At 55.4% G+C, this 24,326-nt stretch overlaps 10 protein-coding genes across 10 annotated transcripts; 6 read left to right on the top strand and 4 right to left on the bottom strand.

The window, feature by feature from the left end:
- The first annotated feature begins 87 nt into the window (after nucleotides 1–87).
- Nucleotides 88–2,653, top strand: TRIREDRAFT_71259 (uncharacterized protein). Its single transcript, XM_006961102.1, has 5 exons — nucleotides 88–593; nucleotides 681–811; nucleotides 900–1,454; nucleotides 1,512–1,728; nucleotides 1,797–2,653. The coding sequence occupies exons 1-5, from the start codon at nucleotides 531–533 to the stop codon at nucleotides 2,475–2,477; spliced, it is 1,647 nt and encodes a 548-aa protein (XP_006961164.1). The 5' UTR covers nucleotides 88–530; the 3' UTR covers nucleotides 2,478–2,653.
- A 300-nt stretch (nucleotides 2,654–2,953) lies between these two features.
- On the top strand, nucleotides 2,954–4,108 carry TRIREDRAFT_102521 (uncharacterized protein; the record flags this gene model as incomplete). Its single annotated transcript, XM_006961103.1, has 1 exon — nucleotides 2,954–4,108. The coding sequence occupies one exon, from the start codon at nucleotides 2,954–2,956 to the stop codon at nucleotides 4,106–4,108; it is 1,155 nt and encodes a 384-aa protein (XP_006961165.1).
- A 201-nt stretch (nucleotides 4,109–4,309) lies between these two features.
- On the bottom strand, nucleotides 4,310–5,552 carry TRIREDRAFT_54086 (uncharacterized protein; the record flags this gene model as incomplete). The annotated part of the gene is made up of 5 exons (XM_006961512.1): nucleotides 4,310–4,710; nucleotides 4,830–4,898; nucleotides 4,990–5,073; nucleotides 5,177–5,253; nucleotides 5,353–5,552. 5 exons carry the CDS (start codon nucleotides 5,550–5,552, stop codon nucleotides 4,310–4,312), a joined length of 831 nt encoding a protein of 276 aa, XP_006961574.1.
- Nucleotides 5,553–6,131: 579 nt separating this feature from the next.
- On the bottom strand, nucleotides 6,132–8,607 carry TRIREDRAFT_54469 (uncharacterized protein; the record flags this gene model as incomplete). Its single annotated transcript, XM_006961513.1, has 3 exons — nucleotides 6,132–6,413; nucleotides 6,495–8,096; nucleotides 8,173–8,607. 3 exons carry the CDS (start codon nucleotides 8,605–8,607, stop codon nucleotides 6,132–6,134), a joined length of 2,319 nt encoding a protein of 772 aa, XP_006961575.1.
- Nucleotides 8,608–9,809: 1,202 nt separating this feature from the next.
- On the top strand, nucleotides 9,810–11,254 carry TRIREDRAFT_53796 (uncharacterized protein; the record flags this gene model as incomplete). The annotated part of the gene is made up of 2 exons (XM_006961104.1): nucleotides 9,810–11,160; nucleotides 11,220–11,254. 2 exons carry the CDS (start codon nucleotides 9,810–9,812, stop codon nucleotides 11,252–11,254), a joined length of 1,386 nt encoding a protein of 461 aa, XP_006961166.1.
- A 93-nt stretch (nucleotides 11,255–11,347) lies between these two features.
- On the bottom strand, nucleotides 11,348–13,895 carry hxk1 (hexokinase). The gene is made up of 6 exons (XM_006961514.1): nucleotides 13,713–13,895; nucleotides 13,031–13,153; nucleotides 12,942–12,967; nucleotides 12,470–12,880; nucleotides 11,943–12,397; nucleotides 11,348–11,869 (listed from the first exon to the last, which is right to left on the bottom strand). The coding sequence occupies exons 1-6, from the start codon at nucleotides 13,750–13,752 to the stop codon at nucleotides 11,446–11,448; spliced, it is 1,479 nt and encodes a 492-aa protein (XP_006961576.1). The 5' UTR covers nucleotides 13,753–13,895; the 3' UTR covers nucleotides 11,348–11,445.
- A 1,067-nt stretch (nucleotides 13,896–14,962) lies between these two features.
- TRIREDRAFT_119600 (uncharacterized protein) lies at nucleotides 14,963–16,756 on the top strand. Its single transcript, XM_006961105.1, has 3 exons — nucleotides 14,963–15,343; nucleotides 15,424–16,272; nucleotides 16,338–16,756. Exons 1-3 carry the CDS (start codon nucleotides 15,012–15,014, stop codon nucleotides 16,612–16,614), a joined length of 1,458 nt encoding a protein of 485 aa, XP_006961167.1. The 5' UTR covers nucleotides 14,963–15,011; the 3' UTR covers nucleotides 16,615–16,756.
- A 2,472-nt stretch (nucleotides 16,757–19,228) lies between these two features.
- On the top strand, nucleotides 19,229–19,967 carry TRIREDRAFT_30969 (uncharacterized protein; the record flags this gene model as incomplete). The annotated part of the gene is made up of 2 exons (XM_006960961.1): nucleotides 19,229–19,648; nucleotides 19,734–19,967. Coding segments are annotated over 2 exons (654 nt in total), but the record flags the coding sequence as incomplete, so codon positions are not given.
- Nucleotides 19,968–21,749: 1,782 nt separating this feature from the next.
- Nucleotides 21,750–22,999, top strand: TRIREDRAFT_53728 (uncharacterized protein; the record flags this gene model as incomplete). Its single annotated transcript, XM_006961106.1, has 5 exons — nucleotides 21,750–21,929; nucleotides 22,093–22,212; nucleotides 22,313–22,656; nucleotides 22,709–22,792; nucleotides 22,858–22,999. 5 exons carry the CDS (start codon nucleotides 21,750–21,752, stop codon nucleotides 22,997–22,999), a joined length of 870 nt encoding a protein of 289 aa, XP_006961168.1.
- Nucleotides 23,000–23,264: 265 nt separating this feature from the next.
- TRIREDRAFT_53350 (uncharacterized protein) lies at nucleotides 23,265–23,690 on the bottom strand (the record flags this gene model as incomplete). Its single annotated transcript, XM_006961515.1, has 2 exons — nucleotides 23,265–23,377; nucleotides 23,510–23,690. 2 exons carry the CDS (start codon nucleotides 23,688–23,690, stop codon nucleotides 23,265–23,267), a joined length of 294 nt encoding a protein of 97 aa, XP_006961577.1.
- Between the last annotated feature and the right edge of the window lie 636 nt (nucleotides 23,691–24,326).

A 24,326-nucleotide genomic window follows, 5' to 3' on the forward strand; every position in this document is an offset into this window, starting at 1 on the left:
TGGACCCGGGGGTGATCTCATCGATTCCATGCTGCTCAACAATCCAGTGCATCACATGCTCGTCCGTTTAATTAATTAGCGGCCAAGGCCGTGGGAACAGGGAGATGCGATCCATTGCCTCTGCCGGGGGTAAGAGACAGACATTCAATCACAAGTTCACTATTACAGCCTCACTGGCCCCGACTCTACCGACCAAGACCCAGACAGACAAACAAACCACTGCCCTTGCCTACCTAACGACCGTCTGTCCTGCTCCTCTCACGGCCTCATTGACTCGACAGTTGCAAACAACATACGATGCCGTCGTCGTCTCCCGCTTACACTCGGCGCGCTGCGATCTGATCCTCTACCTACCAATCAATCGCCTCCCACAAGTCACATCGTGATACCGACATCGTTGCGTGCGTGTACGGACGACGTTGGCGATCGAGAGAACACTCGGCTCCAGCAACAACAGACACAGCACCATCGGCACCAACTCCCCCGTGTCCTGAGATGCCCCGGAGCGTGTCCAGCGCTTCCTCGGCACAATGATGGGGCTCGTGCTGGCCGTCTGGAGGGTCCTTGTGGACGTGGCCGCCTTCTGGCACAAGGTAAACGACACCTCTTCCCTGGTGCTGCCACATGGTGGTGATCGTGATTCGAGCGTCTTTCTTTCAATTTTGCTGACGCCCTTCCAGAAGCTCCTGAGCTGGTACACGCGCAAGAACCCCGTCACGCTGTGGCTCGAGCTGCTGCGCAATGCCGAGACGTTTGAGGACTGGGAGGAGGCGGCGCTGCATCTCGACAACCTGCTGGGGCTGGACCTGTGGTATGTATCCGATCATCATGCTGACAATGGGGACTCATACCTACTCGCATTGGACATGAGGTGTTGACAAACCGTTTTTTGGCTCCAGGAGAAACAACCCGACGTCCAAGTACTACGACTGGGCGCTCATCGCCGAGCGCCTCGACTCGCTCGTCGTGGCGCGAGAGGAAAACAACTACGAGCAGCTCGTCAACCTCCTGCGATCCGGCCTCGTCCGCAACCTCGGCAACATTGCCGTGCCCAAACTCTACAACCGATCCTTCTCCGGGACCAAGTATCTGATCGAGGAGTACATTGCCCAGGTGGCCGAATCCGTCGAGGACATTAGCGCCCTGCCCACGAGTCCCACCTCGAGCCTACATCATCATCCCAACGACAAGGCGTTGACGAACCAGATGAAGCTCGACTTTATCCACGACACGCGGCAGGCGTTTGGGCGGACGACGCTGGTCCTTCAGGGCGGCGCCATCTTTGGGCTGTGCCATCTCGGCGTCGTCAAGGCCTTGTTTCTCAGGGGCTTGCTGCCGCGCATCATTACCGGCACGGCGACGGGCGCCTTGATTGCTGCGCTCGTGGCGATCCACACCGAGGACGAGCTTCCGGCCGTTCTTCGCGGTGATGGCATCGATCTCAGCGCCTTTGCGTCCAAGGGGGCTGACGACAATGGCCAGATCCCGGCTGAACAGTCCCTCAAGTCCAGGTGGGAGACGCTTATCCGGAGAGTTCGCCGGTTCTCGCGAGAGGGCTACTTCTTGGATGTCACCGTCCTCGAGGACTGCGTGAGGGCCAATGTTGGTGACTTGACCTTTGAGGAGGCGTACCACCGCAGCAAGAGAGTGCTCAACATTACCGTGGCGACGGATGGCCAGGGGGCCGGCGTGCCGACCCTTCTCAACTACATCACCGCCCCGAACGTGGTATGTTGTATAACCAGCAGCCCCTGAGCGAATTTCCTCCCCCTTCTGTGCTAACTCTCCTGATACAGCTGATTTGGACGGCTGCCGTCGCCTCCAACGCGTCATCGCCGTCCCTATACGGACGCTCCAAGGCCACCATCCTGTGCAAAGATGCCCATGGCAACATTGTTCCCTGGGCGCCGGCCAACACGACCGACTTTCGCCACTGGACACATGCCTCCTACACGGATCGCGACTCTCCCCTGAGGCGAATCGCCGAGCTGTTCAACGTGAACCACTTCATCGTCAGCCAAGCAAGGCCGTACCTCATCCCCTTTCTGCAGTCCGACATGCACGGGCCGTCTCTCGTGGAAACGAGAAGCAAGAGCACGCAGCTCTCGGCTTTCCTCGTCCGCATGGTGGGCCTCGAGATCCGGCACCGCCTGCGGCAGCTCGACTCCCTCCGCCTCGTCCCCGCAAGCATCCGCCGCTTCCTGGTGGACGAGCAGGTGCCGGCGGCGTCAATGACTCTGGTGCCCGAGGTGACTGCCGGCGACTTTATCCGCCTGCTCGAGACGCCGACGAGGGACACGCTCAACTACTGGATCCTGAGGGGCGAGCGGAGCGTGTGGCCGGCGGTGGCGGCGCTGCGGATACGCTGTGCTGTGGAAAACGAGCTGGATCGGTCGTATCAGGTTGTGAGGAAGCTCAAGGCGGGTGACTTGAGGCGCAAGGGCAGCATGGCGGCGTTTGCCGATAATGGGCGGTAGCATTGAATGGTGAAGGTTCCCCCCTTTTCCTTTTTTTTTTCTTTTCTCTTTTCTTTCCTTTGTTTATTTGTATATGGTATATCTTATGGCGCATTATCTAGGAGTCTAGGTGTAGGAACAACATACTACCCTGCATATTTTGATAACATTTTAATTATCACTTTCCATCATCATGTACTGACTCAAGGCCCCGTCTTTTTGACAGTCGATGTGACTCTTGACAGCCATGATTCCTCCAATGCACTCAAGTGAACGCAATGTGACAATACCTTTTACTCCCACAGCTACTGTCCCTGCCCTTGTGCTCAACAAGATCATTCACCGTACCAACTAGCAAACGCACTTTCATTCTTCTCTCCTTCTTCCCTACAAATGGCCCTATATCAAAAAAGAAAGCAGTTCTCACCCGTACGTACTCGTCTTCACCACGCCAACTCTTCTCAGCCCACATCTTCCCCCTCGACCTCCTTTAAACCATGGCACATCACTATCCTCCACGACGCCGCTTCATCAATATCGGCAGGCCGAAGCCAGTCTCGTCCTCCTTCATTTTCCTCCACGACAGCAACTCCTCTTCCACAGCCCTCTCGCAGCAATTCGCCCACGCGCTCAAACCAAAAAGCACGACAGACATGCTAGGCTCTACAACGACAAACATGCTCTTTCTCAACGCGCCCATACACACAATAACAACAACAACAATCCTTCCTACCCCTCCGCCAACTCCTTGTCCGCAAACGCAAGAAGAGGAACCCCATAAGCAGCACACATGGTTTTCAACAATCCAACCAATAGGCGCAGACGACGACGACGACGACGACGACGACGTTCCAAGTACAGCCTCCTGGAACGAGCTATCCCTCTGCATGAACCTGCTCGAAAAGGCAGTCGTGAGGCAGTCCGAGCGAGTCGGTAGGGAGAATGTCTTTCTCGTGGGCGTGGGCATGGGGTTTGCGGTGGCGGCGACGTACGTGATGCAGATGGATGAGCGGATAGGGGGGTTGTTGGGGGTTGGAGGGTGGTTGCCGTTTCATAGTGTGTTGAAGAGGGTTGGGGTTTATGGGGAGGTGGTGGTGGTGGTGGCTGGTTTGGCGGAGTTGAGCGGCTATGCGCAGTTTGATATGAAGAGGATGGATGAGAAGGGGGAGGAGGAGGAGGATGAAGAAGAGGAGGAGGAGGAAGAAGAAGAAGAAGAAGAAGAAGAAAAAGATGAAGAGGACGTGTTTGGTTCAGGATACTCAACTCCCACCCTCTGCGAAGAACAACACAACGACCAAGCACCCTCCTCTGAGCTGATGCTCAGACGCACAAAGGCCTTCCTCGAATACATCCTCCTACACGGAAAGCCACCCACGCACCCCCGAGTCTGCAACCGCATCGACAGCTCCACGCCCGTGGTGCTCGTCCACGGAGCAGAGGACCAAGAGGTCGGCTTCACGTATGCAAAGGAGGCGCAGGAGACGCTGCGCCATTTCGGGTTCGAGGCGACGCTGAGGGTCGTTGAAGGGGAGACGCATGAGCTGAGTCGGAGGTTGATTGGCGACTTGATGGATGGCTTCATGAGGAGGGGGCTGGGGAACGGGGACGTCAGGGGGGCTGTTGGGGAGATGCTCTTGGAAGGGTGGTTGTAGAAGTGTATCTTTGAAGACTGTTTGTTTTGTGTGTGCATTGATGTTTATATACATATACATATATATATATATATGGCAACTGGTTGTGTTCTTGGGAAGTATCGCATTTGCCCTTTTACTGTTCTGCAACGCATCATTGTGTATATAGACTCAAACATATCCCATCAATCATATTCCAGCTACACACACTTTCATCCAAGATCAAGGAAGCACATACCCCCCATCGATCAAAACATCACTCCCCGTCATGAAGCTCGACGCCTCGCTCCCCAAGTACAAATACACCCCCTTAATCTCCTTGACATGCCCCTGCCTCCCCAGCGCCGCCATGCGATACGCCTCCTGCAGCGCCAGCTCGCCCGCGCCCATCTTGGTGTCGAAGAAGCCCGGCGAGACGACGTTGACGCGCGCAAACTCGCGCCACTCCCGCGCGAGCGACTTGCCAAAGTGCGTGACGAACGCCTTGGTCGCGTTGTACACGGGCTGGTCGACGGGCACGTTGACAATGTGCGCCGACATGCTCGACGTGATGATGAGGTTGCCGTGGCCTTGCGACTTGAAGACTGCGCCAATGTACTTGGAGCAGAAGACGACTCCGTCCACTGTTGGGGGATGTAAGTATATATAAACAAGATTGTATCGTGAGTATTGATGAACATGGTGATGTACTGGTATCAGAGGAGAGAGGGGGGGCGAAACAACTGGGTGGTGGGTTACTGACCGTTGACAGACATTTGCTTCTGATACTCCTCCAGCGTCTGTTCCAATATCGGCTTCGAGATTGACATTCCTGGATAGAACACACCGTGAGCACACACCTCAAAATCAACTCAAAAGGCAGACGTCTGTTCTTGTAAAGCAAAAGAAAAACAAAAACTCACCCGCATTCGCAACAAAGACATCAATCTTGCCAAACTCCCCAACCACCCTCTCAATACCACTCTTCACCTGCTCCGCCTCGGAAACTACACAAACACGCACACACAACAAACCCGTCAGCTAAACACACATCAAGTCATCAACAAAAAAAAAATATTCAAAAACATGATCGTGGACTCTCCATCATACCGTCAACTTGATACGCAACAGCCCTGACGTTATGCATCGCCCCAAGCCCCTTTGCTCTCTCAACAGCCGCATCGTTCCTAAAATAACACGAACCGTAAGCCTAACTTGCCTCTTCCTCACCCACCCATCTCACTCTCACATTTATAAGTGTCAAGCTTTCAGGGGAAAAAACTCACGAATTATACCACATAGCCACGTCCGCCCCAGCCTCAGCCATGCCCTCCGCAACAGCGAATCCAATCCCGTCCGCCGCACCAGTGACCACCACCACTTTGCCCTTCATCTGGAACTGCTGCAGCACATTGTTCGGCGTGTCGGGCACAGGCCGCGGGAAGCCGGGCCGGACCCTCGTGCAGTCCTCGACGGTCATGGACATGGCGGGCGTGTTTAAGTTGTTGATTCTTCTTGTTTACCTAGGTAGGTAGGTATATGACGAAGACGTCCAGATGGTACGGTTTTTGAACTTGACAAGAGTTGATAAGACAGGTTGAGAAGCAACTCACGCCGTCTTATAGTAGGCAAGATCAAAGGCAAACCCCTCAACAGATCGCCTTAGACGGCATGCCGGATGACCCCCCGCGCGGCTCCGGGTGACCGTGGGCCGGTCGACGGAGAATCGACGGAGAAAAGGTCCGGCTAAATGAGCGTCTTTTTATCATACCTAAGGTAGGATATGCATCTCGTATTAGGGTTCTTATTTGGAAAAAGAAAGGCATTCAAACAATCTGCTGTCCAAAAGTATCACTGTAACATGCTTATAATCAACTCAGCTCCTCGTCCAATGTCGTCTTCCATACCTGCTGCAACCAACGGTCACCCAGCTCGTCTTTCCAACCAAAAACCAATACCCAAATATGCCCGTCCTCCATCTTACAATGTTTGTGTGACGGGGCGCTTGTATCCTACAATCTCAGTCCAGCAAGGTAATCAAAAATACAAAAAGCTTCTCTTGGAGTTACCAGTACTTTCTCTCCCGGCCTTCATACACAAAATTGAGGCCAGCAGCAACAAACAGCGCCACACAGAGCGCACTCGGTCCCCAGCGGTCATAGTAGCGAGCAGCCTTGCGGTTGCGAATCGACCGACTTCGATAGAAGTAGATGCCCACAGAGTAAAGAAGACTACAAATGGCCAGAAGGGTGAAGATACCGGCGATCCAGAAAGCAGTAGGTGTAGGGTGGTCCCCAAAGTTGAGGAGCGTCGTGGCAATGGTTCCGATGTAAATCGAGTACTCAAGCTACAATGACATACAAAGTCAGTAAAAGAGAAACAAAAAAGTTTGTTCGAGACAGTAGGGCAGACGGCGGCTCAAACTTACCCAACCAAGGAACGTCCGCTCGGCCGCAAAGTACACCTTGGGCTCCACGCGAACCGGAACATAAATCTTCTTGCCCGGAGGCGCGCTGAACCGCTTGTGCTGAATCCTCTGGTCGCCAAAGAGGGACTGCAGCCTGGCGGCTCGAGGCATCTCGGTCGCGCGAGGACGCGGAACCACGTACTTTAAGGCGTTCCAAGCACCCGAGGCAGCGGCACTGGCCTTTGACGCAAGCAGAACTCGGTAGTAGTGCCATCCGCCAACCCTCCGGGCCTCCTCCAGCTCGTAGTTTTCGTCGTACTCTTCGTCAGAGTCGTAGATGGGATAGTCTTCATTCGCCGTGGGCAACTCAACCGTCTGGCCCTCTGTATCGGAAGCAGGGACACGAAGCCTTGCGCCGTGTCTGCTGGACTCGCCGTTACCAGCGCCGCGGCGAGCGGCTTCCGCTTCTTCGTCGTCAGAATCGAGCTCTTCCTCCTCGTCATCCGACGTCGTTGTCGTTCCTGAAATATCGGGCCGGCGGATTCCGAAATCGTGCGTCACCGGCTTGCGGATGTCAACATCCATCTGAGGCATCCAGTACGGCAGCAGCTTGATGCGCGTGGGAAACAGACAGGCAGTGCCGTGAATGAACTTGGAGAACTTGGGGACGGCCTCGACCAGATGGGACGCGATGACCTGTCTGATCCATTCCGGCGGCTCCTGTCCCACCTGTGTCTGCAGCTTCACCTCGAGAACGGCGTAGGGGAAGCGCACGATATCCTCAGGCGGGAGCTGGGAGAAGGGATAGTCGACTCCAATGTCCATGCGTCGCCAGTTGTCACCAGAGCGAATTCGGCCATCCAGGTTGTCCTCTCGAATCATGGTCAGCTCCGTGTCGAGCGAGATTCGCACTCGGGCATCCGCAGGCAGCTGGAAGGCGGTTCGGTTGTAAAACGAACGGCAGACAGGCTTGTAGCCGTGCTTCAAGACCGAGTATTGGATCTCGGCCGCCAGCCGCTCGTCCTCGGCAATGGCCTTTTCCGACTTCTTGCCCTCCTTGCGGGCCTTTTCAAAGATGGCGGCCGGCAGCAGCTCGCCTCTCATGTAGGCGTTAACATTCTTCTCCTTGAGCGAGAAGCGAGCCTTGACGGACTTTTCTCCCGTCCAGTCTTCTCGGTGAGTCTTGCGCTCGACGAAGACGGTCTCGGTCTTCATGCCACCATACCATCGGAGTCGGATGGCCTCAGCGCCTTCAGTCTTCTTCAGGCGGCCCTCGTATAACGGGAACCCATCGGGGTTATCGTAATAGATGGATGTGATGGCCTGGTCCTGCTGCTCAAACTCCTTGCTGGCATTAAAGACCAATACGGGCAAGTGCTTGAGGATGATGAGTTTCAGCTCCGTCACATTGTCGGGGTGTACCCAGTATTTCGTCGTCTGTCGGATGAAGCTGGCCTGCGAGCCACCGGCCGCGCTGTCGCCCTTGACGGGGTTGCCCCTTGTCCGGACGAGGTCGTAGAGCTTGGAGAGCTTGATGACGGAGGCGTCGTAGTTTTCCTTGTAAAAAGGCTTGGCCTTGAGTCGGGTATCGAAAGCGGGACGGAGGTGCCAGCCCGTCATTTTCTGCAGCCCCATGAAGCGGTTAGCCAAGATACAACGTATACATGCCGACGACGGGGGAGCAGGGGAGCATGCGTACATCGTGCTTCTTGATAATCTTGTAGAACCCGGTATAGTTGAGCTGGACAAACTTGGCCAGGTCGTGCACGTCGGCAATGATGTCGCTCAGGTCTTCCTCCAGCAGCATAAACTCCTCCTCGCTGGGGCCCTCCTCGCCCGGGCCGCGCTCGTTGAGCCGGTTGACGACCTCCTTGACCTCGCGCTCGCTGACGGCGATGCGGCGGGAAATCTCCATCGCCTTCACCTGCTGCTTGGTGTGCACCTTTTCGAGCTCGGCCTCGAGCTTGGCGACGAAGCGCGTCTCGTCGTCCTCGGTCCACTGCTTGTGGCCAGAGCCATCCGCGGCCAGCGGGCCCGTGGCGGCCTTGAGCTCGGCCTTGAGGCCATTGTAGTCGATGTAGTACCACTGGTACTCGCGGATGATGCTCGACCGCAGCTGCTCGCCGAACTTCATGACGACGACGCCTGGTCCGACTTTGGAGGATCTGTCGCGCGGTCGGAGGGCTGTCCAGTTCTTGCCTATGGCCCTGTAATCTTTCGCAATCAGCATAGAGACTCGGGCTTGTTTGTGAGCTCTCAAGAGGCGGTCGATGGGCGACTGGAGCGCAATTGGGGCCGAACTCGAGGCCCAATTGATGGAAGAAGCAAAGAAATTTGGAGAGAACAAGCAACAAAAGAGAGGGCAAAGTTTCAAAGAAGCGCCATGGCAGGCTTTACCCGGTCTTGTCACCGAGGCCAAACTCACCTTTGGGGATGGGGGCAGAGCACAACTGCGGCAGCGACTCGTGGGTGCCGGCAGAAGTGGATGCGACACAGAAGAAAGGGCCCAGTCACGGCTGCTCGAGGCCTCAGCAAATGAGAAGACGGAGGGAGAGAGTTGGCAGTGAGTGTCTCTGCGCTGTCGCAGTCCGTATTCTTTTCCAAAACTTCGCTTCCGTTGATGCTTGGGAGAAGAAACGGAGCCCCCGTCACCTCGAACCGTCCCAAGGCCTCGACTTTCCGCAGCCTCTTGGAGCTGGACCTCGACGCCAACAGGCTCCACCGCCGAGCCAATCGCAGCAGCTTCTGGCGAATCACGGCGACCAGCTGGGCAACGTGAGAAGGGAGACGGCGGCCCACAGCGGTCACCCATGCGTTACGGAGGGCCTGCGATCCACTGGAGCTCCAGCGGCTTCAGCAGCCTTCGCTGGCCTTCGGTAGCGCTTTCAGAGCCTGTGCTGTGCTGGCAGTTAAAATCTCCATCTTGGCGGCAGCGCGCTAGAGCAATCGATTAAGCACTCGAGCGTCATCTCACCATCTTAGCTTCTTTCTGGCCGGTTGAATGACCACATGCAAATGGAATGGTGGAGCACGCTCGATAAGGTACTCGGCACTATCTTATCAGTGATTTTTCGATTTTTGCCTGAACCTCTGGTGATATCGCCAGTGGTGGTCATTGGTGTTGACAGCTGAGTTGAGAGTTTGCAGCGAATTCAAGTTGGGCAGAAGAAGCACGCTCACGGCATAGGAAACGGCATACAGCTGCCGCTCGCTTGATTCCGTTGGGCCAATCCACCAAGCCAGAAGCCTAAGGCACTCAAGAAAGTCATAACCTTAGCCTGCTTGGACACCTACAGATCATCAACAATTAATTACCCCTCCATGTCAACGCCCGCCATGCCCTCCCCAATCGACGACTCCCTCGCGGCCCGCATCTCCCCCGACTGCCCCCAAGACACCCGCGATGTCCTCCACCACGCCTGGGCCCACGACCTGAGCGGCCTGAAGAAGCTCCTCGTCGACCGCTCCAAGGCCAGCGCCCAGGACCCCAAGACCGGCGAGACCCCGCTGCACGCCGCCATCCGCGCCTGCGGCCCGGCCGAGAAACCAGACAAGAACGCTGCTGCTGCCGGCGAGGCTGAGGAGGGAAAAGAAGAAGAAGAAGACGAGGGCGAGGATGGCTGCGTGGAGGAGGCCCGCGAGGTCGTCCAGGCGCTCTTCTTCTCCGGCGCCATCTGGAACGACGTCGACGCCAACAACGAGACGCCCGGCTGCGTCGCCTACCGCCTCGGCCGAAAGACGCTGTACAACATGTGCGTCGACGCTGGCGTGCGCGCAGAGATTCTTTTTGCCCTGATGGACGGCTACGAAGAGCTCTCCTCCGGTGAAGACGAAGAAGAAGAAGAAGAAGAAGAAGAAGAAGAAAAGAAAGAAGAAGACCAAGTCATGAAAGACGACAAACAACCCGCAGAAGAAGAAAAAGAACAAAAAGAGAAGGAAGAAACAAACGCCGAAACCGCCAAAGATCCAGAACCATCGGCATTCGTACCCCCCGACGTTGACGAAAAGCAAGTGACCAGCAAAGAATACCTCGAGTCCGACCTCACCTACGACGCCAACAAGCTCCTCGACGCCGACCTCAACGGCGTCATGATGTCCTGGGAGACGGACATCATGCGCCGCTCCGTCGCCGCCCTCCTCCCCGACGGCCCGCCCGGCAAGCGCGTCCTCAACGTCGGCTTCGGCATGGGCATCATCGACGGCATGTTCGCCGCCCTCAAGCCCTCGCGCCACCACATCATCGAGGCCCACCCGGACGTCCTCGCGCACATTGCCAGCCCCGGCAGCGCCTTTGGCGCCGCCTGGGAGGACAGCGCGCCCGAAAAGGGCGAGTACCGGGTCTGCAAGGGCCGGTGGCAGGACGTCGTCCCGCTGCTCGCCGAGCAGGGCTACCTCTACGACGCCATCTACTTTGATACCTTTGGCGAGGACTACTCGCAGCTGCGGACCTTCATCATGGAGTGGGTTCCCGCGCTGCTGGATCAGGGGGGCAGATTCAGCTTCTTCAACGGGCTCGGTGCGGATCGGAGGGTGTGTTACGACGTTTACACGAGGGTGGTGGAGATGCACTGCGCTGATGCCGGTCTGGACGTGGAATGGGAGGAGAGCGACGTTGACATGGCCGAGCTGGACAAGGATGGCCAGGGGGAGTGGGAGGGCGTTCGACGGCGGTACTGGACGCTGGACAGTAAGTTTCCTCCCGCTTTGCATGCACGGGAATGCCGAATGTGGCTAACAACTGGACAGAATACCGACTACCTATCTGCACCTTTATGGGTTGACGCGAACGAGAGGGACTTGCAATCATATACCCCAGGCGGAGTGCTTTGTTGAGCATATACATAAAAAACGTCGTTGGAGAACAAAGAAAGAATCATCAATAAAGGAATATGTATATTATAGCCGTCTGCTTCTGATAATCTTCTTTTAGGCAGGTACTTTTTTTTTGGGCTTAGACAAACATGTTCCAAATCTAGACAAAATTCTCAGGATGCAAAATGCCGGCCAAGTTGCCAGCCTTGGCCCGCTTGAGCGTCAGGGCCGCAATCAGGGCAGCGCCAACACCGCTGCCATCCTCGGCTGCCAGAATCTCCACCGGGTCCTCCTCCTTGGGGTTGCTCTTCGCGGGCCAGTCGAGGATCTCTCGCAGGGCCTTGGCGCCGCGGGCCTTGAAGTGAGGGTACTTGTTGAAGACGGATCCGTCGGCACCGACGTGGCAGCTTTCAAAGCTCTTCTTCTTGCAGATGGCCGCGACACCGCAGGCGGACAGTCGGGCAGCTCGTGTTCCGATGAGCTCTGACAGCCTCCGGACCAGCTCAAGCTCGGGTCCCGTGGGTGTGATGTTGAGCTTCGACTGGAAGGTATCAAAGGTCTCTTGGAGGTTCTCGAAGGGGTCCCTTTTTGTTTGTTGGTTAGTCACAATCACAAATCCTACAGCTGCGCGGCTGTTCGTCGGGCGTAAAAACTCACTCTTCGATGCCAGAGAGGAAGGATGAATCCAATGTGTAGGGCCTGCGGAGCAAAGAGATGTCCTGGTTCTCAAAGATGTGAATGTCCTTGTTGTCATGCAGGTCCACCAGGACCAGTCGGAAGATCTCGCCCAGGTAGAGACCGGCAATCATCTTCTCAAACGCCTGCTGGCCAGGGCGAGGAGAGTCTTCATCGATGGCGATGTCGTACTTGGTGCGGGGCAGGACCTTGTGCTCGTTGTCAAAGGCACCCCACTCGCAGTTGATGGCCATGGGGCAGTCAGGGGGGAGGTTCATGTGCGCCAGCTTGGGGATGGAGCCGCAATCCTCCATGTAGGCGGCATTACATCCCGTTCCGAAGATGCAGCCAATCTTCACCTTGGGGTCTGTGTAGGCGGAAGCAATCAATGTGCCTGTCGTGTCGTTGATCAAAGCCGACAGTTTGATGGGCACACCCTAGTCATGCCACATGTGAGCAAGTCGCAGGAGGTTTTACATCCACGCAGAGGCAGCACAGGCACCACTTACACGCTTAGCAATCGCAGCCTCGAACATGGGCACGACATTCTTTCCCTCAACACCGGCAATATCGAAGCCCTTGGTCCAGCGCTGGAGGATGCCCTCGTCGATGTAGTGCTGAGTGGCCGGGTAGGAGAAGGTGAAGCCAAGAGGCAAGGCCTCCAGCTTGCTGCAGTCGCCGTGGTGAGTCTCGATGAACTGGTGCAGGCAGTCGGCGATGTACTCCCACAGCTCCTCGCTGGAGCCGGTCTTGAGCTCTTCCGGCATGCGGTACTTGGACTGGATGATGTCGAACTCCGACTTGCGGTCCGTCAAGGTGATTTCGCACACCCGCAGGTTGGTGCCACCCATGTCCAGAGCCAGGAAAGAACCAGTCTCGTGGCCATCAGGGTAAGACATGACCCAGGTAGGGTTCATTGGCTGGACGGCTGTTAGATACCGAGTACCAAAACAATAAATCCTAAAAGATTCTTTTACGCACGATGCTGCCACCCTCCACACTGAGACCTGTGAACGCCAAACCATTAGCCTACGATGCAATGGGTATCAACACACACAATTGGCACATACCTTTGGCGAGCTCATTGACAAAGTGGTCCGTAATCTCCTTGAGCTTGGCGGTGTCGACAGTGAAGATCTCCTCCAGCTTCCTCACCTCGTTGAGGAGATCCTTGGGCAAATCCGCAGCTGAGCCTGCCATGGTGGTCAGTATTTTCTGCTACAACACCTGCCAGACGTCTGATAACCCGAGTTCCGAGTGTGGAGAAGGGAAACGAGGCGAAACTAAGGATCACCAAGCCGCTATATATGCCGGAATTTTTTTTATGTTGGTTGCCTAGTAGTAGTACCATGACGTGGTACATGTACCTGGCGCCAGACGGGCTCGTCCTGTGCAACTTGGAGATGACGTTACAAGCGGGACTTTGTTAACCCCTTGCCTTAGCCAGGAATTGAGTAAGGCTGCAGAGCACAACGTTTTTGGCTTGAAGGCTAATCACGCCTCGCTCCTCCTAGGCGTCCTTTCTTTATCGCAGACAGTGATCCAAGTGGGTAGTAGTTTGGAAGGCATTTTGATACCGGCAAATGTGTCGTGTGTCCCGGGAGACAATGGCCTGATATGGGCCGGAATGGGCAGCAAGAGACGGAAGCAGCGGGCACTGTGCCAGGAGAGCAATTGGACAAGATGGATGAAGCAGAGCTCAGAAGAAAACAAGAGGATGGCATCTGAAGACTGATGAGTAGCTCAACGTACCCTTTCTAGAGGGAGGCGGGCGAGGGCCGAGTCCAACCATTTTGACGGTGGGATCGCGGGGTCTGGCGGGGTAGCTGTTGAAAAGTGTAAAAGGAGGCTCGCGGAGCAGGAGGCGAGCCGAGCGTGAGGGCAGTCAAGCACACGCGGTTAGGTGAGGCGGCAGCGAGGAATTGAGCGTCGAGGTAGCAAAAGCGAGAGGGTGCAACAAGAGGGATTGTTGGTCGAGCAGAGGTCGCAAGAGGTCCGAGTCCGGCCAGCAGAGGAGCAAAAAGCGTGAGGCACGGGGAAGCAGGCTGCAGCTATAAAGGCTGGAAAGTTAGGTTGGGCTGGCTGGGTCCCATCCAATTCATTATGTACCTAGTAGTACACGTAGTAGTTGGGCCCCCCTCCCCTAGCCGATGCTTCCAGCTGGGCTGGTTGGCTGCTGAGACCGGCTGCTGCTCAGGGCTATCGAGTCCCGTCCCCAGTGCTTCGTTTAGTGGACTTGTGGTGCCCCCAAGGGCCCCATCAGGCCGGTACATGGGCGTTGAGGCAGCGTCTAGACCACCCCGATGGGCAGACACGGGGCATCAACAGAGTCGGAAGTCAGAATTGAGCGCTTTTACTGGAATCCACGGAGACTAGAGGTGAAAGGATGTTGATCTTATTACTATATTCAAGCAGCTACCGAGTATTTTATTACGATGCAGTGTTTCTATAAGACTCTTTGTATGGATAACAGTACCTAACTGTTATCAGATAGTAGTTCGTACGAAGAATGCATCCATATGCCGGTTCAGGCCCTTTTCCTCTTTCCAGATAACCTTTGCAATGCCGGCAGATTCTAGCTCGATCCTTCTGCTACATACGTACCTCATAGTAGAACTACTACTCACACACACCTACAAAGGCGATGCACCATTTTTCGTCATTTCCCCACCGTCCAACTTGCCTCGCCAACGCCCGGAAGCGACCTGAAAGCTCCAAGCAGGGCGACGGCAGCCATGGGTGGTCAAAGTGGTACCTGTTGTAGCAACGCCCGGAAATTCATATCGCCGCCACCAGCTCCCGCCCCCGCTGCGGCCGCTGATTGGCCACCACCCCAAGCTTTCCCCCCCAAAGCTCGCTCGCCAATCGCTTATCGTTATCGAATGGGCGACGTATGCTTCAATGCTCAAACACTTGGCCGCACTAACACCAAACAGAGAGCGAAGCTGCCACAGTCTCACGATCGAGAGAGCCAAGACAGAGACCGCCGCTGAACCGCCGTCCCATTGCGCAGGGCTCGCCGCCAAAAACCCGGTCAATGCCCTCGTCGAGATGAAGTCGCTGTCAGTATTTGCGACGCTGCTGGGCCTCCTGGCCGCTGGGCCTTGCAGCGCCCTCTCCACGGTCACTCTGCCCGTCGACTTCAAGCCCCCACCAGTCTTCAAGAACACCAACCTGGTGCATGTCATTTCGGTCGAGAAGAGCTACGCAAAGGAGCAGATCAACGTCCTGGTCGAAAACGTTGCCAGCGAGCCGCAGGCCGAGTACTTTGTGCCCTTTACCGCTGGTCAGATTGCGCGCGTTGGTGGCCTCGAGGCCAAGGATCGCAAGGACGACACGATTGGGCCTTTTGCGGTTGACCTGGTGGAGTACGATGGCTCAAAGTACGTGCATCGCATAATATAATGCCGTCCCCAGTGAAGGATGGCTTTCTGGTCTGGTGCTAACAAGTAGGTGCCGACAGCGACGTCCAATACTACCGCATCACTCTCCCAACACCTCTCAAGGCCGGCGGCCAGTACCCCCTCGCCATCTCATGGTACTACCTCGACTCGTATCGCCCTCTCCCGGCCTCGATTGCTCAGGACGAACAGCAATTCCTCGTCTACGACTTTTCTCTCTACGCCCCATCGGCTTACCCGACCCTGAAGCAAAAGACCGAGGTCAAGTTCTCGACGGTCAACATCCCAGACTACACCACGACTACCGGCCCTGGAGGCAAGGAGTATCCCGAGAAGCATGGCAGTAAGATGCTGTACGGACCCTTTGACGAGCAGCCGGCCGGCGCCTACTTCCCCGCCCAGGTCAGGTTCGAGTTCACCAAGCCCGTCATCCACGTTGAGACGCTTGAGAGAGACATTGAAGTCAGCCACTGGGGCGGCAACGTTGCGTTTGAGGAGAGATACACCTTGCTCCATCGGGGTGCCAACCTCTCTTCCCTCTTTAACCGCGTCAAGTGGGCTCAATCTCAGTTCTTCCAGCCTGCTACCATGGCATTGAAGGAGCTCAAGTTCCCTCTCCAGATTGGCAGCGTTGACCCCTACTTCATCGACACCATTGGCAACGTGTCGACCTCTCGGTTCAGGAGCAGCAAGCGAGAGGCCATGCTGGAGCTGAAGCCCCGATACCCCGTGTTTGGCGGCTGGAAGTACCCGTTCACCATTGGCTGGAACACCAATGCGGCCAACGTGCTGCGCAACACCGCCAGCGGAGGCCATGTGCTCAAGGTACCCTTTTTGGAGGGTCCGAAGCAGGCGGAGGGTGTCGAGTACGGCGAGGTCAACGTCCGAGTCCTCCTGCCCGAGGGATCTGAGTGAGTGCCCCCTTTTAGACGCTTTGGACACAGTCATGTCGAGATGGAAGCTAACAATGAGCTAGAAACGTCAAGTTCCACACCAGCGTCCCCGACTCATCGATTGTTGAGACATCCATTGGTGTTCACAAGACGTATCTCGACACGCTTGGCCGGACGGCTGTTACCATCAAGGCCAAGAACCTGGTAGACGAACACCGATTCCGGGACCTCGTCATCTCCTACGAGACGCCCTTGACAGGCACTCTGCGCAAGCCCGTGGTCATTTTCGCGAGCATGCTCGCCGTCTATGCCGCGGCATGGGCGGTCGGAAAGGTGCAGGTGGGATTCTCATCCAAATAAACGGCATGGGTTTGATGTTTTGGTGGATGGAATATAAGAGTCTGTGTCGTTGGGTGGGCTTTACAAAAGCTGCACGACGCAGCCAAAACGATAGATGTGATTTATTTGACCTTGTACGAAGTATGGCGCGCGGAATATCGGCCCGCTGGCAGTGGCCACATGGCGAGCTCAGTGGTAGAATATCAAGCAAGTTTTTGTTTTCGTTTACACAAGCGCATGTGTCTCTAGTTTCATTTCAGCAGCTGGCGGTGAGGACTGTATGTAGTGATGTTGACGAGGGCTGATATCGAATAGCGCTTCATAGGATCGTGCAGATCTCCAGGCTCTGCGATGACGCCATTAGCGCCTCTGCTGTCATGGCTCGTATGCAATGAAGATGCTGTATGTAGAAATGCAGCTATCCTTTGAAACCGAAGCCAAGACAAAAGCGCCCTACGAAGAGCCTACCTTACGTTTAGCCCAGCTGATGGATACAGATGCCTCGCATAATGAACCCGGTTGCATAAAGAACCTACCTTATTACTTCACGATCCAACCTGGAGCAGCTTAGAGCCGGCAAAGGCGAGGAACGGCTTCCAGCGCATCGAGGCTGTGCCACCGACTTGAACTCCTCTGTAGGTACAAAGCATTCATTACTGGTGCCAAGTGATACCTTGTAGTTAGCAGCCCTCCAACTCTAAGCAGTAGTGATACCTCGATGGATGCCTTGTGTGTTCAGGTACATCCTCGTATGTATGTGCTGCAGATTGGTGGAGTGGCGCAGGGCCTCCACGCTTGTTATGTATGGAGGAATTGAACAGGGATCAGAAACTTGGCCACGGGATCGGAAGATGGGAAGATGTCTGAGTTGTGTCATCAATTGCCCCGGATGCTGTGGTGTTTACCTACCTATTTAAAGAAACGGGACGTTTCCTTTCTTTGTGCCTGACGACAGCCTTGTTCGACTTCTTTGTTGTCCCTGCGTGCATACCTACATGTACGTACAATCATCTTTGGACACACGAGAGAGGTTCCAATAAGTTGTTCATTCGGCTTTACTTTGATCTGTAAATACCTACCTACTACCACCACATACACGGTCAGCACCAAATCTGCCAAACAACCGACATTCAATCGCCAAGTCCTGAATACCCGGTGTATCATCACTTCGGCCTACCTACCTACCTACCTAAGGTATCTAACCCACTCGGCAAAAGACACAGCTTTCACCTCGCCAAACAATCAAAACCTCCTACAAGAGCCAAGACAAACATGTGCTTCTCCGTGGAACCAAAGGCCAAATACTACTACCAAGAGGAAATCATCCCCGCGCGGCCGCACCGCCATCACCACCACCATCACCACCACTCGCCGCGGGCCAGCTACACCACCGTCGACCGCTACAGCCCGCGCGTCAGCTCCAGCAGCTACCGGCGCAGCGTGCCGACGAGGGTCGTCTATGAGGAGCCGACGAGGGTTGTGTACACTCGGTAGAACTGCCGGTGTCCTTGACTTTGAATGATCTTGTGTTTTTTTTTTTTTTTTTTGGTTCTTGACAATGCGGTGCTCCTGGCGGTACTACTAGAGCGGGATTTGGGCGGGTTTTCATGTCATGATGGAATCGCGAGGAAAGCGACGGATAATGAAGCTACGAGAGACTTGAATGCGATGACGGCGCTGAACGGCCACTGCCACGTTATATAACTTTGCGCCTGCGGGCTACCTATATAATGAAGACAAGCTCATGCGATTGGCACACTTTGACGGGTGAAGTCTTCTCCAGATAAATCATCATCCGCGAAATGGCGCCTCATCACTGGACTCTCCAGATTCTCCCGCTCCCACCAACAAGCCAAAGCTGACCTCGATCCAGGCAATCAAGCTTTCTTCCTCTTCCTCTTCCACAAAACATTAGAATCGCGCCCCCGAAACAAACAGCTCGCCCCTCCTCCCCCCCTTTTGCACTGTTTGTGCCCACAATGGCCATTTCTGCTACACAGCCGTGTCGATACAAAAGGAAAAGGCACCCAAGTTCTTTGATTCAGTGTTCAGCAACATGCTTGCCCTGACATCTCTTCATCCATCTCAGCATGGCCGTTCATTCTCGTCATCATGAACGTTGCCTGCCCGTAGCTCAAACATGAGCCGTTCAGCCATGAGAAAGGCGCGATTCAGTCTGTTCAGCGACAAAGAATCGGCGTCGTCGTCGTCGATGGAAGGCACACTGGATCAAGTCCTCCTGCGGTTCATAAGGCATCACATTCTGCTCTCGATCCCGAGACTCACCTGCCTCTACATCAAATCTAAGCCGAATACCGTGTAGCCAAAATCAGCTCTACTCGTACTTTTCATTGCTCTTTCGACAGTGTCATCTACATCCATTCTTCGCTACCTTCTTCTTGGAGACTCTTCTACTATCACTCATAGCATATCGTACGTACGCATCATCATGTCTACAGCTGCCTCCGAGACGCAGCAGCCCGTCGACGACACGGCCGAGTCCTCGTCCAAGTCCCAAGAGCCCATCTTCGTCCCCCCGCCCAAGAGCCGTGAAATGTCCACCCGCTCCAACAGGTCGAGGTCTAGCACGATGAAGGACCGCATGCTCGGGCTCTCCATCGCCTCCCTCCGCGAGCCCGAGCTCTCCCAGAGAATGTTCCGCCTGGTCAAGGCCACGAGGGACGTCGGCAACGCGTACGAGACGGCGGGCCAGCGGCGGGTGACGGTTGCATTGCAGCTCGCCGACTGGGGCGAGCAGACGGCCGACACGGCCATCAGCGACCTGGCCGACAAGGTGGGCGTTATTCTTACGGAGATTGGGGAGCTGGACAAGAAGTATGCAATCGCGGCGGACATTGCGCGCACTCACCTCAAGCTGATCCGCGACACGGAGAGGAGCGTCCACCCGAGCCGCGAGGGGATGCAGCGAGTCACAGACGAGCTCCAGAAGATCATGGCCAAGGACCCCCAGAGCGACCGGGTCGTCATGCTTGAGCAGGAGTTTCAGAGGGCAAGGGCTAAGAATCTGGTCGCCGAGGCGCAGCTGACCAACGTTGTAAGTGGTGACATGTCCTCCCCCTTTTTTTTTCTTCTTGTAAATGTCTAGGAAAAAAGCTCGATGGCTGACTCGGCTTCTACAGACTCGCCAGAACTTCAAGGAAGCATACCGGAAGGAGTTTGACGCAGTCATTGAGCGCGCCGAGAAGCAAATCATCATGGCCCGGCACGGTCACCGTCTTCTCAGGCTTCTCGACTATGAGGCGGTCCCGCCAGGAAGCGTTCCCGAGCCCTACACGGGCGATACCCAGGCTCGCCAGATCCTGAACGATGCTAAGGACGATCTCAAGGACTGGACACCCGAGTCCAGGTCTGTAAGCGAGTATGGTTCAGACGGTGAGAGGCATTCGCCAGCGCCCAGCGGTTAGGCAGTGCTGTGAGGTGTGCTGAGCCTCTACTTGATGGTTGGTCATGAGAGGTTTTGTTTCTACTATTGTTGCTGTGGGATCTGGCTGCTCTTGGATTATTGTAATGGGGTTTTGCCAATGCTTTCGGGGTTCATCTGTTTTATACATGAGTTACTGCGTCTTGATAGTCTGGTCCGTTGGGGCTCTTGATTGCATATCTAGTGAGTACCAATGATGGAAATGGTTGCCTTTGTATTAGTGGACTTGTTTCGTCCCTTTAGTCTTTGAGCATGGTGTTATTCGATGATACAGGCTGAGGGAGCGTTTGAGTGTAAAATGCATATACGTCCTTGTTTGTCTAGGGTAAGGCGAGATCCAAGAGGAGCATGGGCGTCGGTGCCTAAATCTCACTGCGTCAAGTACATGTTGTGAATGCATCTGAACTTATAAGGATGATGAGCTCGGTGATTCGACAGATATGGCAATGTATTAGTCCGTTGTGAGATGATGTTATAATACTACAGCGAAGCCTTGCGACCACTCTTTAATCTCTCCCGATTCCTTATTGTGATACCACATTGTTCCTCATATAGGTACCTGGTACGGCGCAGAGGGCAAGGCAATTGGATGTTATTCCGCAATGACCCGGCATGTAATTTCACACACAGGATTCTGTCAGAAAATACCTGCCATGATCAGCCTCACTAACACTAGCAGACCCGCAGCAATGACGCCTTAGTCGAGGCCGGTCCATTCTTACCGCTCCTCCGTCACCACCATGGCGATTCGTGTGCAAGGTGCTTTGGTACTCCCAGCCATATTCCCGGCAGCCGTTGGGCAGCCCGGCGCTGGAATTGGCGCCCCTACTGTAATACAGTACGGACCTCGGTCAATGGCGGCCCCTCACCCCAAAAAGACCCGAAACCGCACCTGGACTGCTGGATGTTTCCATGGCCGGGCCTGGGTGGCTCCTGAGAAAAAAAGAGTTGCTGGAGCCCAGCATCTCGAACCGAAAAAAAGAGAAGCGATTCCCAGGTCTTTGACCCATTGGCTCGTTGTTCTCCCTTGCTCCGGGGGTCCGTTGGCAGCAATTGCTCATCGAGATCTTCGTCACAACCTGCAATTGGTTTTTTCTTGTTCAAATCACCCTCGGATAAAAGGCGCCCAAAGCTCATGTTGCTTCATCGACCAGCACTGCAACTCAGGTGGCAGAGCCTGCGTGGTGCAGCCTTGTCATTGCCCAATCGGAGCGGCGCTGTCTGGACCAGGCGACAGTTGTCTGCTGCCTCTGCCACTGCCTCTGCCACTGCCTCTGCCACTGCCTCTGCTGCGTCTGGTGGCACCGACACTGACAGGTGCGCTGCCTCTGCTGGTGCTGCTGCTGCTGAGTCGTCATTTGCTGGTGGTGTTGCTCCGGGTCGCTGCTCTGACGTTGGCCCGCGCAGATCGGCTGGCGGTATTACTACAGGCGCTGACAGCACCGCCGCTGCCCCTATCAGGCCCCCTATCGCCCCCCCTTACAGCGCCGCCACTACCACTGGCACAGCTGCTGCTGCTGCTGCCCTGGCCAGGATGGGTCTCCGTGCCCCGCCCCCTCCATCAGGCCAAAACTCCTCCGCCTCCTCGCAAGCTTCCAAGTCTCTCCAACCCTCCCGGCGGACTGCGCAAATTGCTGCTCACCTCTCCTCTTCACCACCACCCCGCGAGGACTCCAGCGACGCTTCCTCTTCATCCGCGCCCCCAACCGCCACCATGGCCAACTACACCGTTCGCAAGGTCGCCCCCCAGAACACTCTGGAGCACCGCGTCTACATCGAGAAGGATGGCGTGCCCATCTCCCCCTTCCACGACATCCCGCTCTTTGCCAACCAGGAGCAGACCATCCTGAACATGGTCGTCGAGATCCCTCGCTGGACCAATGCTAAGCTTGAGGTACGCTGCTGATTGGGACGTGGGCAATTCGCGGGAGATGGCTTCAGTCGCGGACGACACGTGCTCTGAAGCCGCTCCCGCCTTTTGTTTGAAAACCGACGCTGCTCCTTTTTACCGCGTCTCCTTTTTTTCCAAAGGCATTGCTAACATTTCATCTCGTCAGATCTCCAAGGAGGAGCTTCTCAACCCCATCAAGCAGGACGTCAAGAAGGGCAAGCTTCGCTATGTCCGCAACTGCTTCCCCCACAAGGGCTACCTCTGGAACTACGGTGCCTTCCCTCAGGTATGCGACGCCGATTTCGCACCCTTACCCAACCACCTCAAGGCTCAGACGCCATCGTGATCGTGTGCAACGGCAAACTGACAATTGTCCTGCATCACAGACCTGGGAAGACCCCAACACTGTCCACCCCGAGACCAAGGCCAAGGGTGACAACGACCCTCTCGACGTCTGCGAGATCGGCGAGCTTGTTGGCTACCCCGGCCAGGTCAAGCAGGTCAAGGTCCTCGGTGTCATGGCCCTTCTCGACGAGGAGGAGACTGACTGGAAGGTCATTGTCATTGACGTCAACGACCCCCTGGCCCCCAAGCTGAACGATGTTGAGGACGTCGAGCGTCACCTGCCCGGCCTGCTCCGTGCCACCAACGAGTGGTTCCGTATCTACAAGATCCCCGACGGCAAGCCCGAGAACCAGTTTGCCTTCACCGGCGAGTGCAAGAACAAGAGGTATGCTTCTTCTATTTGTCCCGTACGTGATTCGAAGCTGACAGCAACCCAGCTACGCCATGGATGTCATCCGCGAGTGCGCCGAGGCCTGGGAGCGTCTCATCACCGGCAAGACCCAGCCCGGCAGCGTCTCTACGTAAGTCCACGTCCCCATGACACGTGCCACGTTGAACGAATCAATCGGCTAATTTTTGTTTGCAGCACCAACGTGACTGTCCAGCACTCCCCCAGCCGCGTCGCCCCCGAGAGCCTGCCTCCTCTGCCTCCCCACCAGGACCTCCCCCCTGAGAAGATCGATGCCTCCATCGACAAGTGGTTCTTCATCAGCGGTGCCTCTGCTTAGGTTGCATAATTCACTATGAAAGTTTGATGGCGCCAGTGTATCAAATGTAGTCTTTTGATAGTATACCCTGACAGAGTCGAAGAGGTTGAAAATGAAATCTAAGCTCTGCAGTTAAAGTACAAAAATAAAAAAAGTTTTCCATGACATGATATCGTACAACATTCCGTGCTGCCACTCAATTGGCCTCGCCCAGGCTGTATTCCCGCCCCGCATAACGCCGTCAATGCATTCGAAAAAGTATTATATAGACAAGGAGTTCTTGTGATTATTCGGACAAATCGGCGGCCTTTTGCAGCTGGCGCGAGTGACGGTCGACTTCCTCGATCAAGCTCTTGATGTTGGTTTTGGAACAGTTAAAGTCCATCTCCTTGCCGTCCTCTATAAGAAAAGAAAACCCGGTTAGCTCGCTGATCTTGACCATGCTTCATCCTTTTTCCGATATTGCTTCCTCAACGACATTTCCTTCCCTCTTTGTCGAGACTTGGTCGCGGGGTTAAAGGCAGGACGTACTGAACTTGACCTTTAGAGAACTGCTCTCGGGAGAGTTCCTCGGCAAGAGGCTCGTATGCACAGTCGTCCCGTTGGCGCGAACATTGGGCGGGAGGAACGTCAGGAAGAGGCGGGCGGGCTTTGCGCAGGTCGAGAAGGGGTTGAATTTGGCCGTGACCTCTGTCATGAATTTGGTAATCATCTTGCTTGAATGTAAATCCGGCGGTGAATGGCCCGTATGTTTCGTAATGTATCAAGGCGGTAGTGGTATTAGGATTGGTGAATATGGTTGGCGATTGGTCTTGCTACCTATGTATATGGCTGCGAGGGTGGGATTGCGGGACGCTGAATTGCGAATTTTGGTGGAGACTCGGTATATGCATATTTTTGTAAGCGAGTGTCGTGGCGCACTTGGCCAATGATGATGATGACATGTGGATTTTGTGGCTCTAAGTGTCAATGTCCCAAGCTGTTGTCACAACCAGACATCATAACCACCGTTACTGACCTATTTCGCGCTCCCAGCGCAACCTTTCTGCAGAATGTCGCTCGAGAGCCTCCAGGAGCGGCTCACGGCTCTGCAGGAGACTACCGCGCAACTCAGGGACCTGATTGACCGTTTGGCACATGTCGAGTTCGAGCCGGGGTCTGTCCCCTTGACTATCGAGGAGGAGGGGAGTGTGAGCGGCGAGCTGAGCGCCGAGGCGGGCTTGATGCTGAGGACGTCGCTGGAGGAGCAGCAGCTGTTGTGCGAGGAGGCCAAGTACTTGCGGAGGGGAGGACATGAGAAGGAGAGGCTAGAGGATGGGATTGAGAGGTTGGGGAGCGAGCTGGCTAG

Source organism: Trichoderma reesei (genome assembly GCF_000167675.1).
Source record: "Trichoderma reesei QM6a unplaced genomic scaffold TRIREscaffold_1, whole genome shotgun sequence".
NCBI classification, from domain to species: domain Eukaryota; kingdom Fungi; phylum Ascomycota; class Sordariomycetes; order Hypocreales; family Hypocreaceae; genus Trichoderma; species Trichoderma reesei.

Bases quoted from the DNA above. Each gene is read 5' to 3' on its own strand.
- TRIREDRAFT_119600 (XM_006961105.1), top strand. From the start codon at position 15,012: ATGAAGTCGCTGTCAGTATTTGCGACGCTGCTGGGCCTCCTGGCCGCT. The intron at 15,344-15,423 runs GTACGTGCATCG...AGGTGCCGACAG, and splicing joins GTGGAGTACGATGGCTCAAA to CGACGTCCAATACTACCGCA. The intron at 16,273-16,337 runs GTGAGTGCCCCC...ACAATGAGCTAG, and splicing joins CTCCTGCCCGAGGGATCTGA to AAACGTCAAGTTCCACACCA.
- TRIREDRAFT_71259 (XM_006961102.1), top strand. From the start codon at position 531: ATGATGGGGCTCGTGCTGGCCGTCTGGAGGGTCCTTGTGGACGTGGCC. The intron at 594-680 runs GTAAACGACACC...ACGCCCTTCCAG, and splicing joins TGGCCGCCTTCTGGCACAAG to AAGCTCCTGAGCTGGTACAC. The intron at 1,729-1,796 runs GTATGTTGTATA...CTCCTGATACAG, and splicing joins ACATCACCGCCCCGAACGTG to CTGATTTGGACGGCTGCCGT.
- hxk1 (XM_006961514.1), bottom strand. From the start codon at position 13,752: ATGGTTGGACTCGGCCCTCGCCCGCCTCCCTCTAGAAAGG. The intron at 12,881-12,941 runs GTGCGTAAAAGA...ACAGCCGTCCAG, and splicing joins GTGTGGAGGGTGGCAGCATC to CCAATGAACCCTACCTGGGT. The intron at 12,398-12,469 runs GTAAGTGGTGCC...TGGCATGACTAG, and splicing joins AGGCTGCGATTGCTAAGCGT to GGTGTGCCCATCAAACTGTC.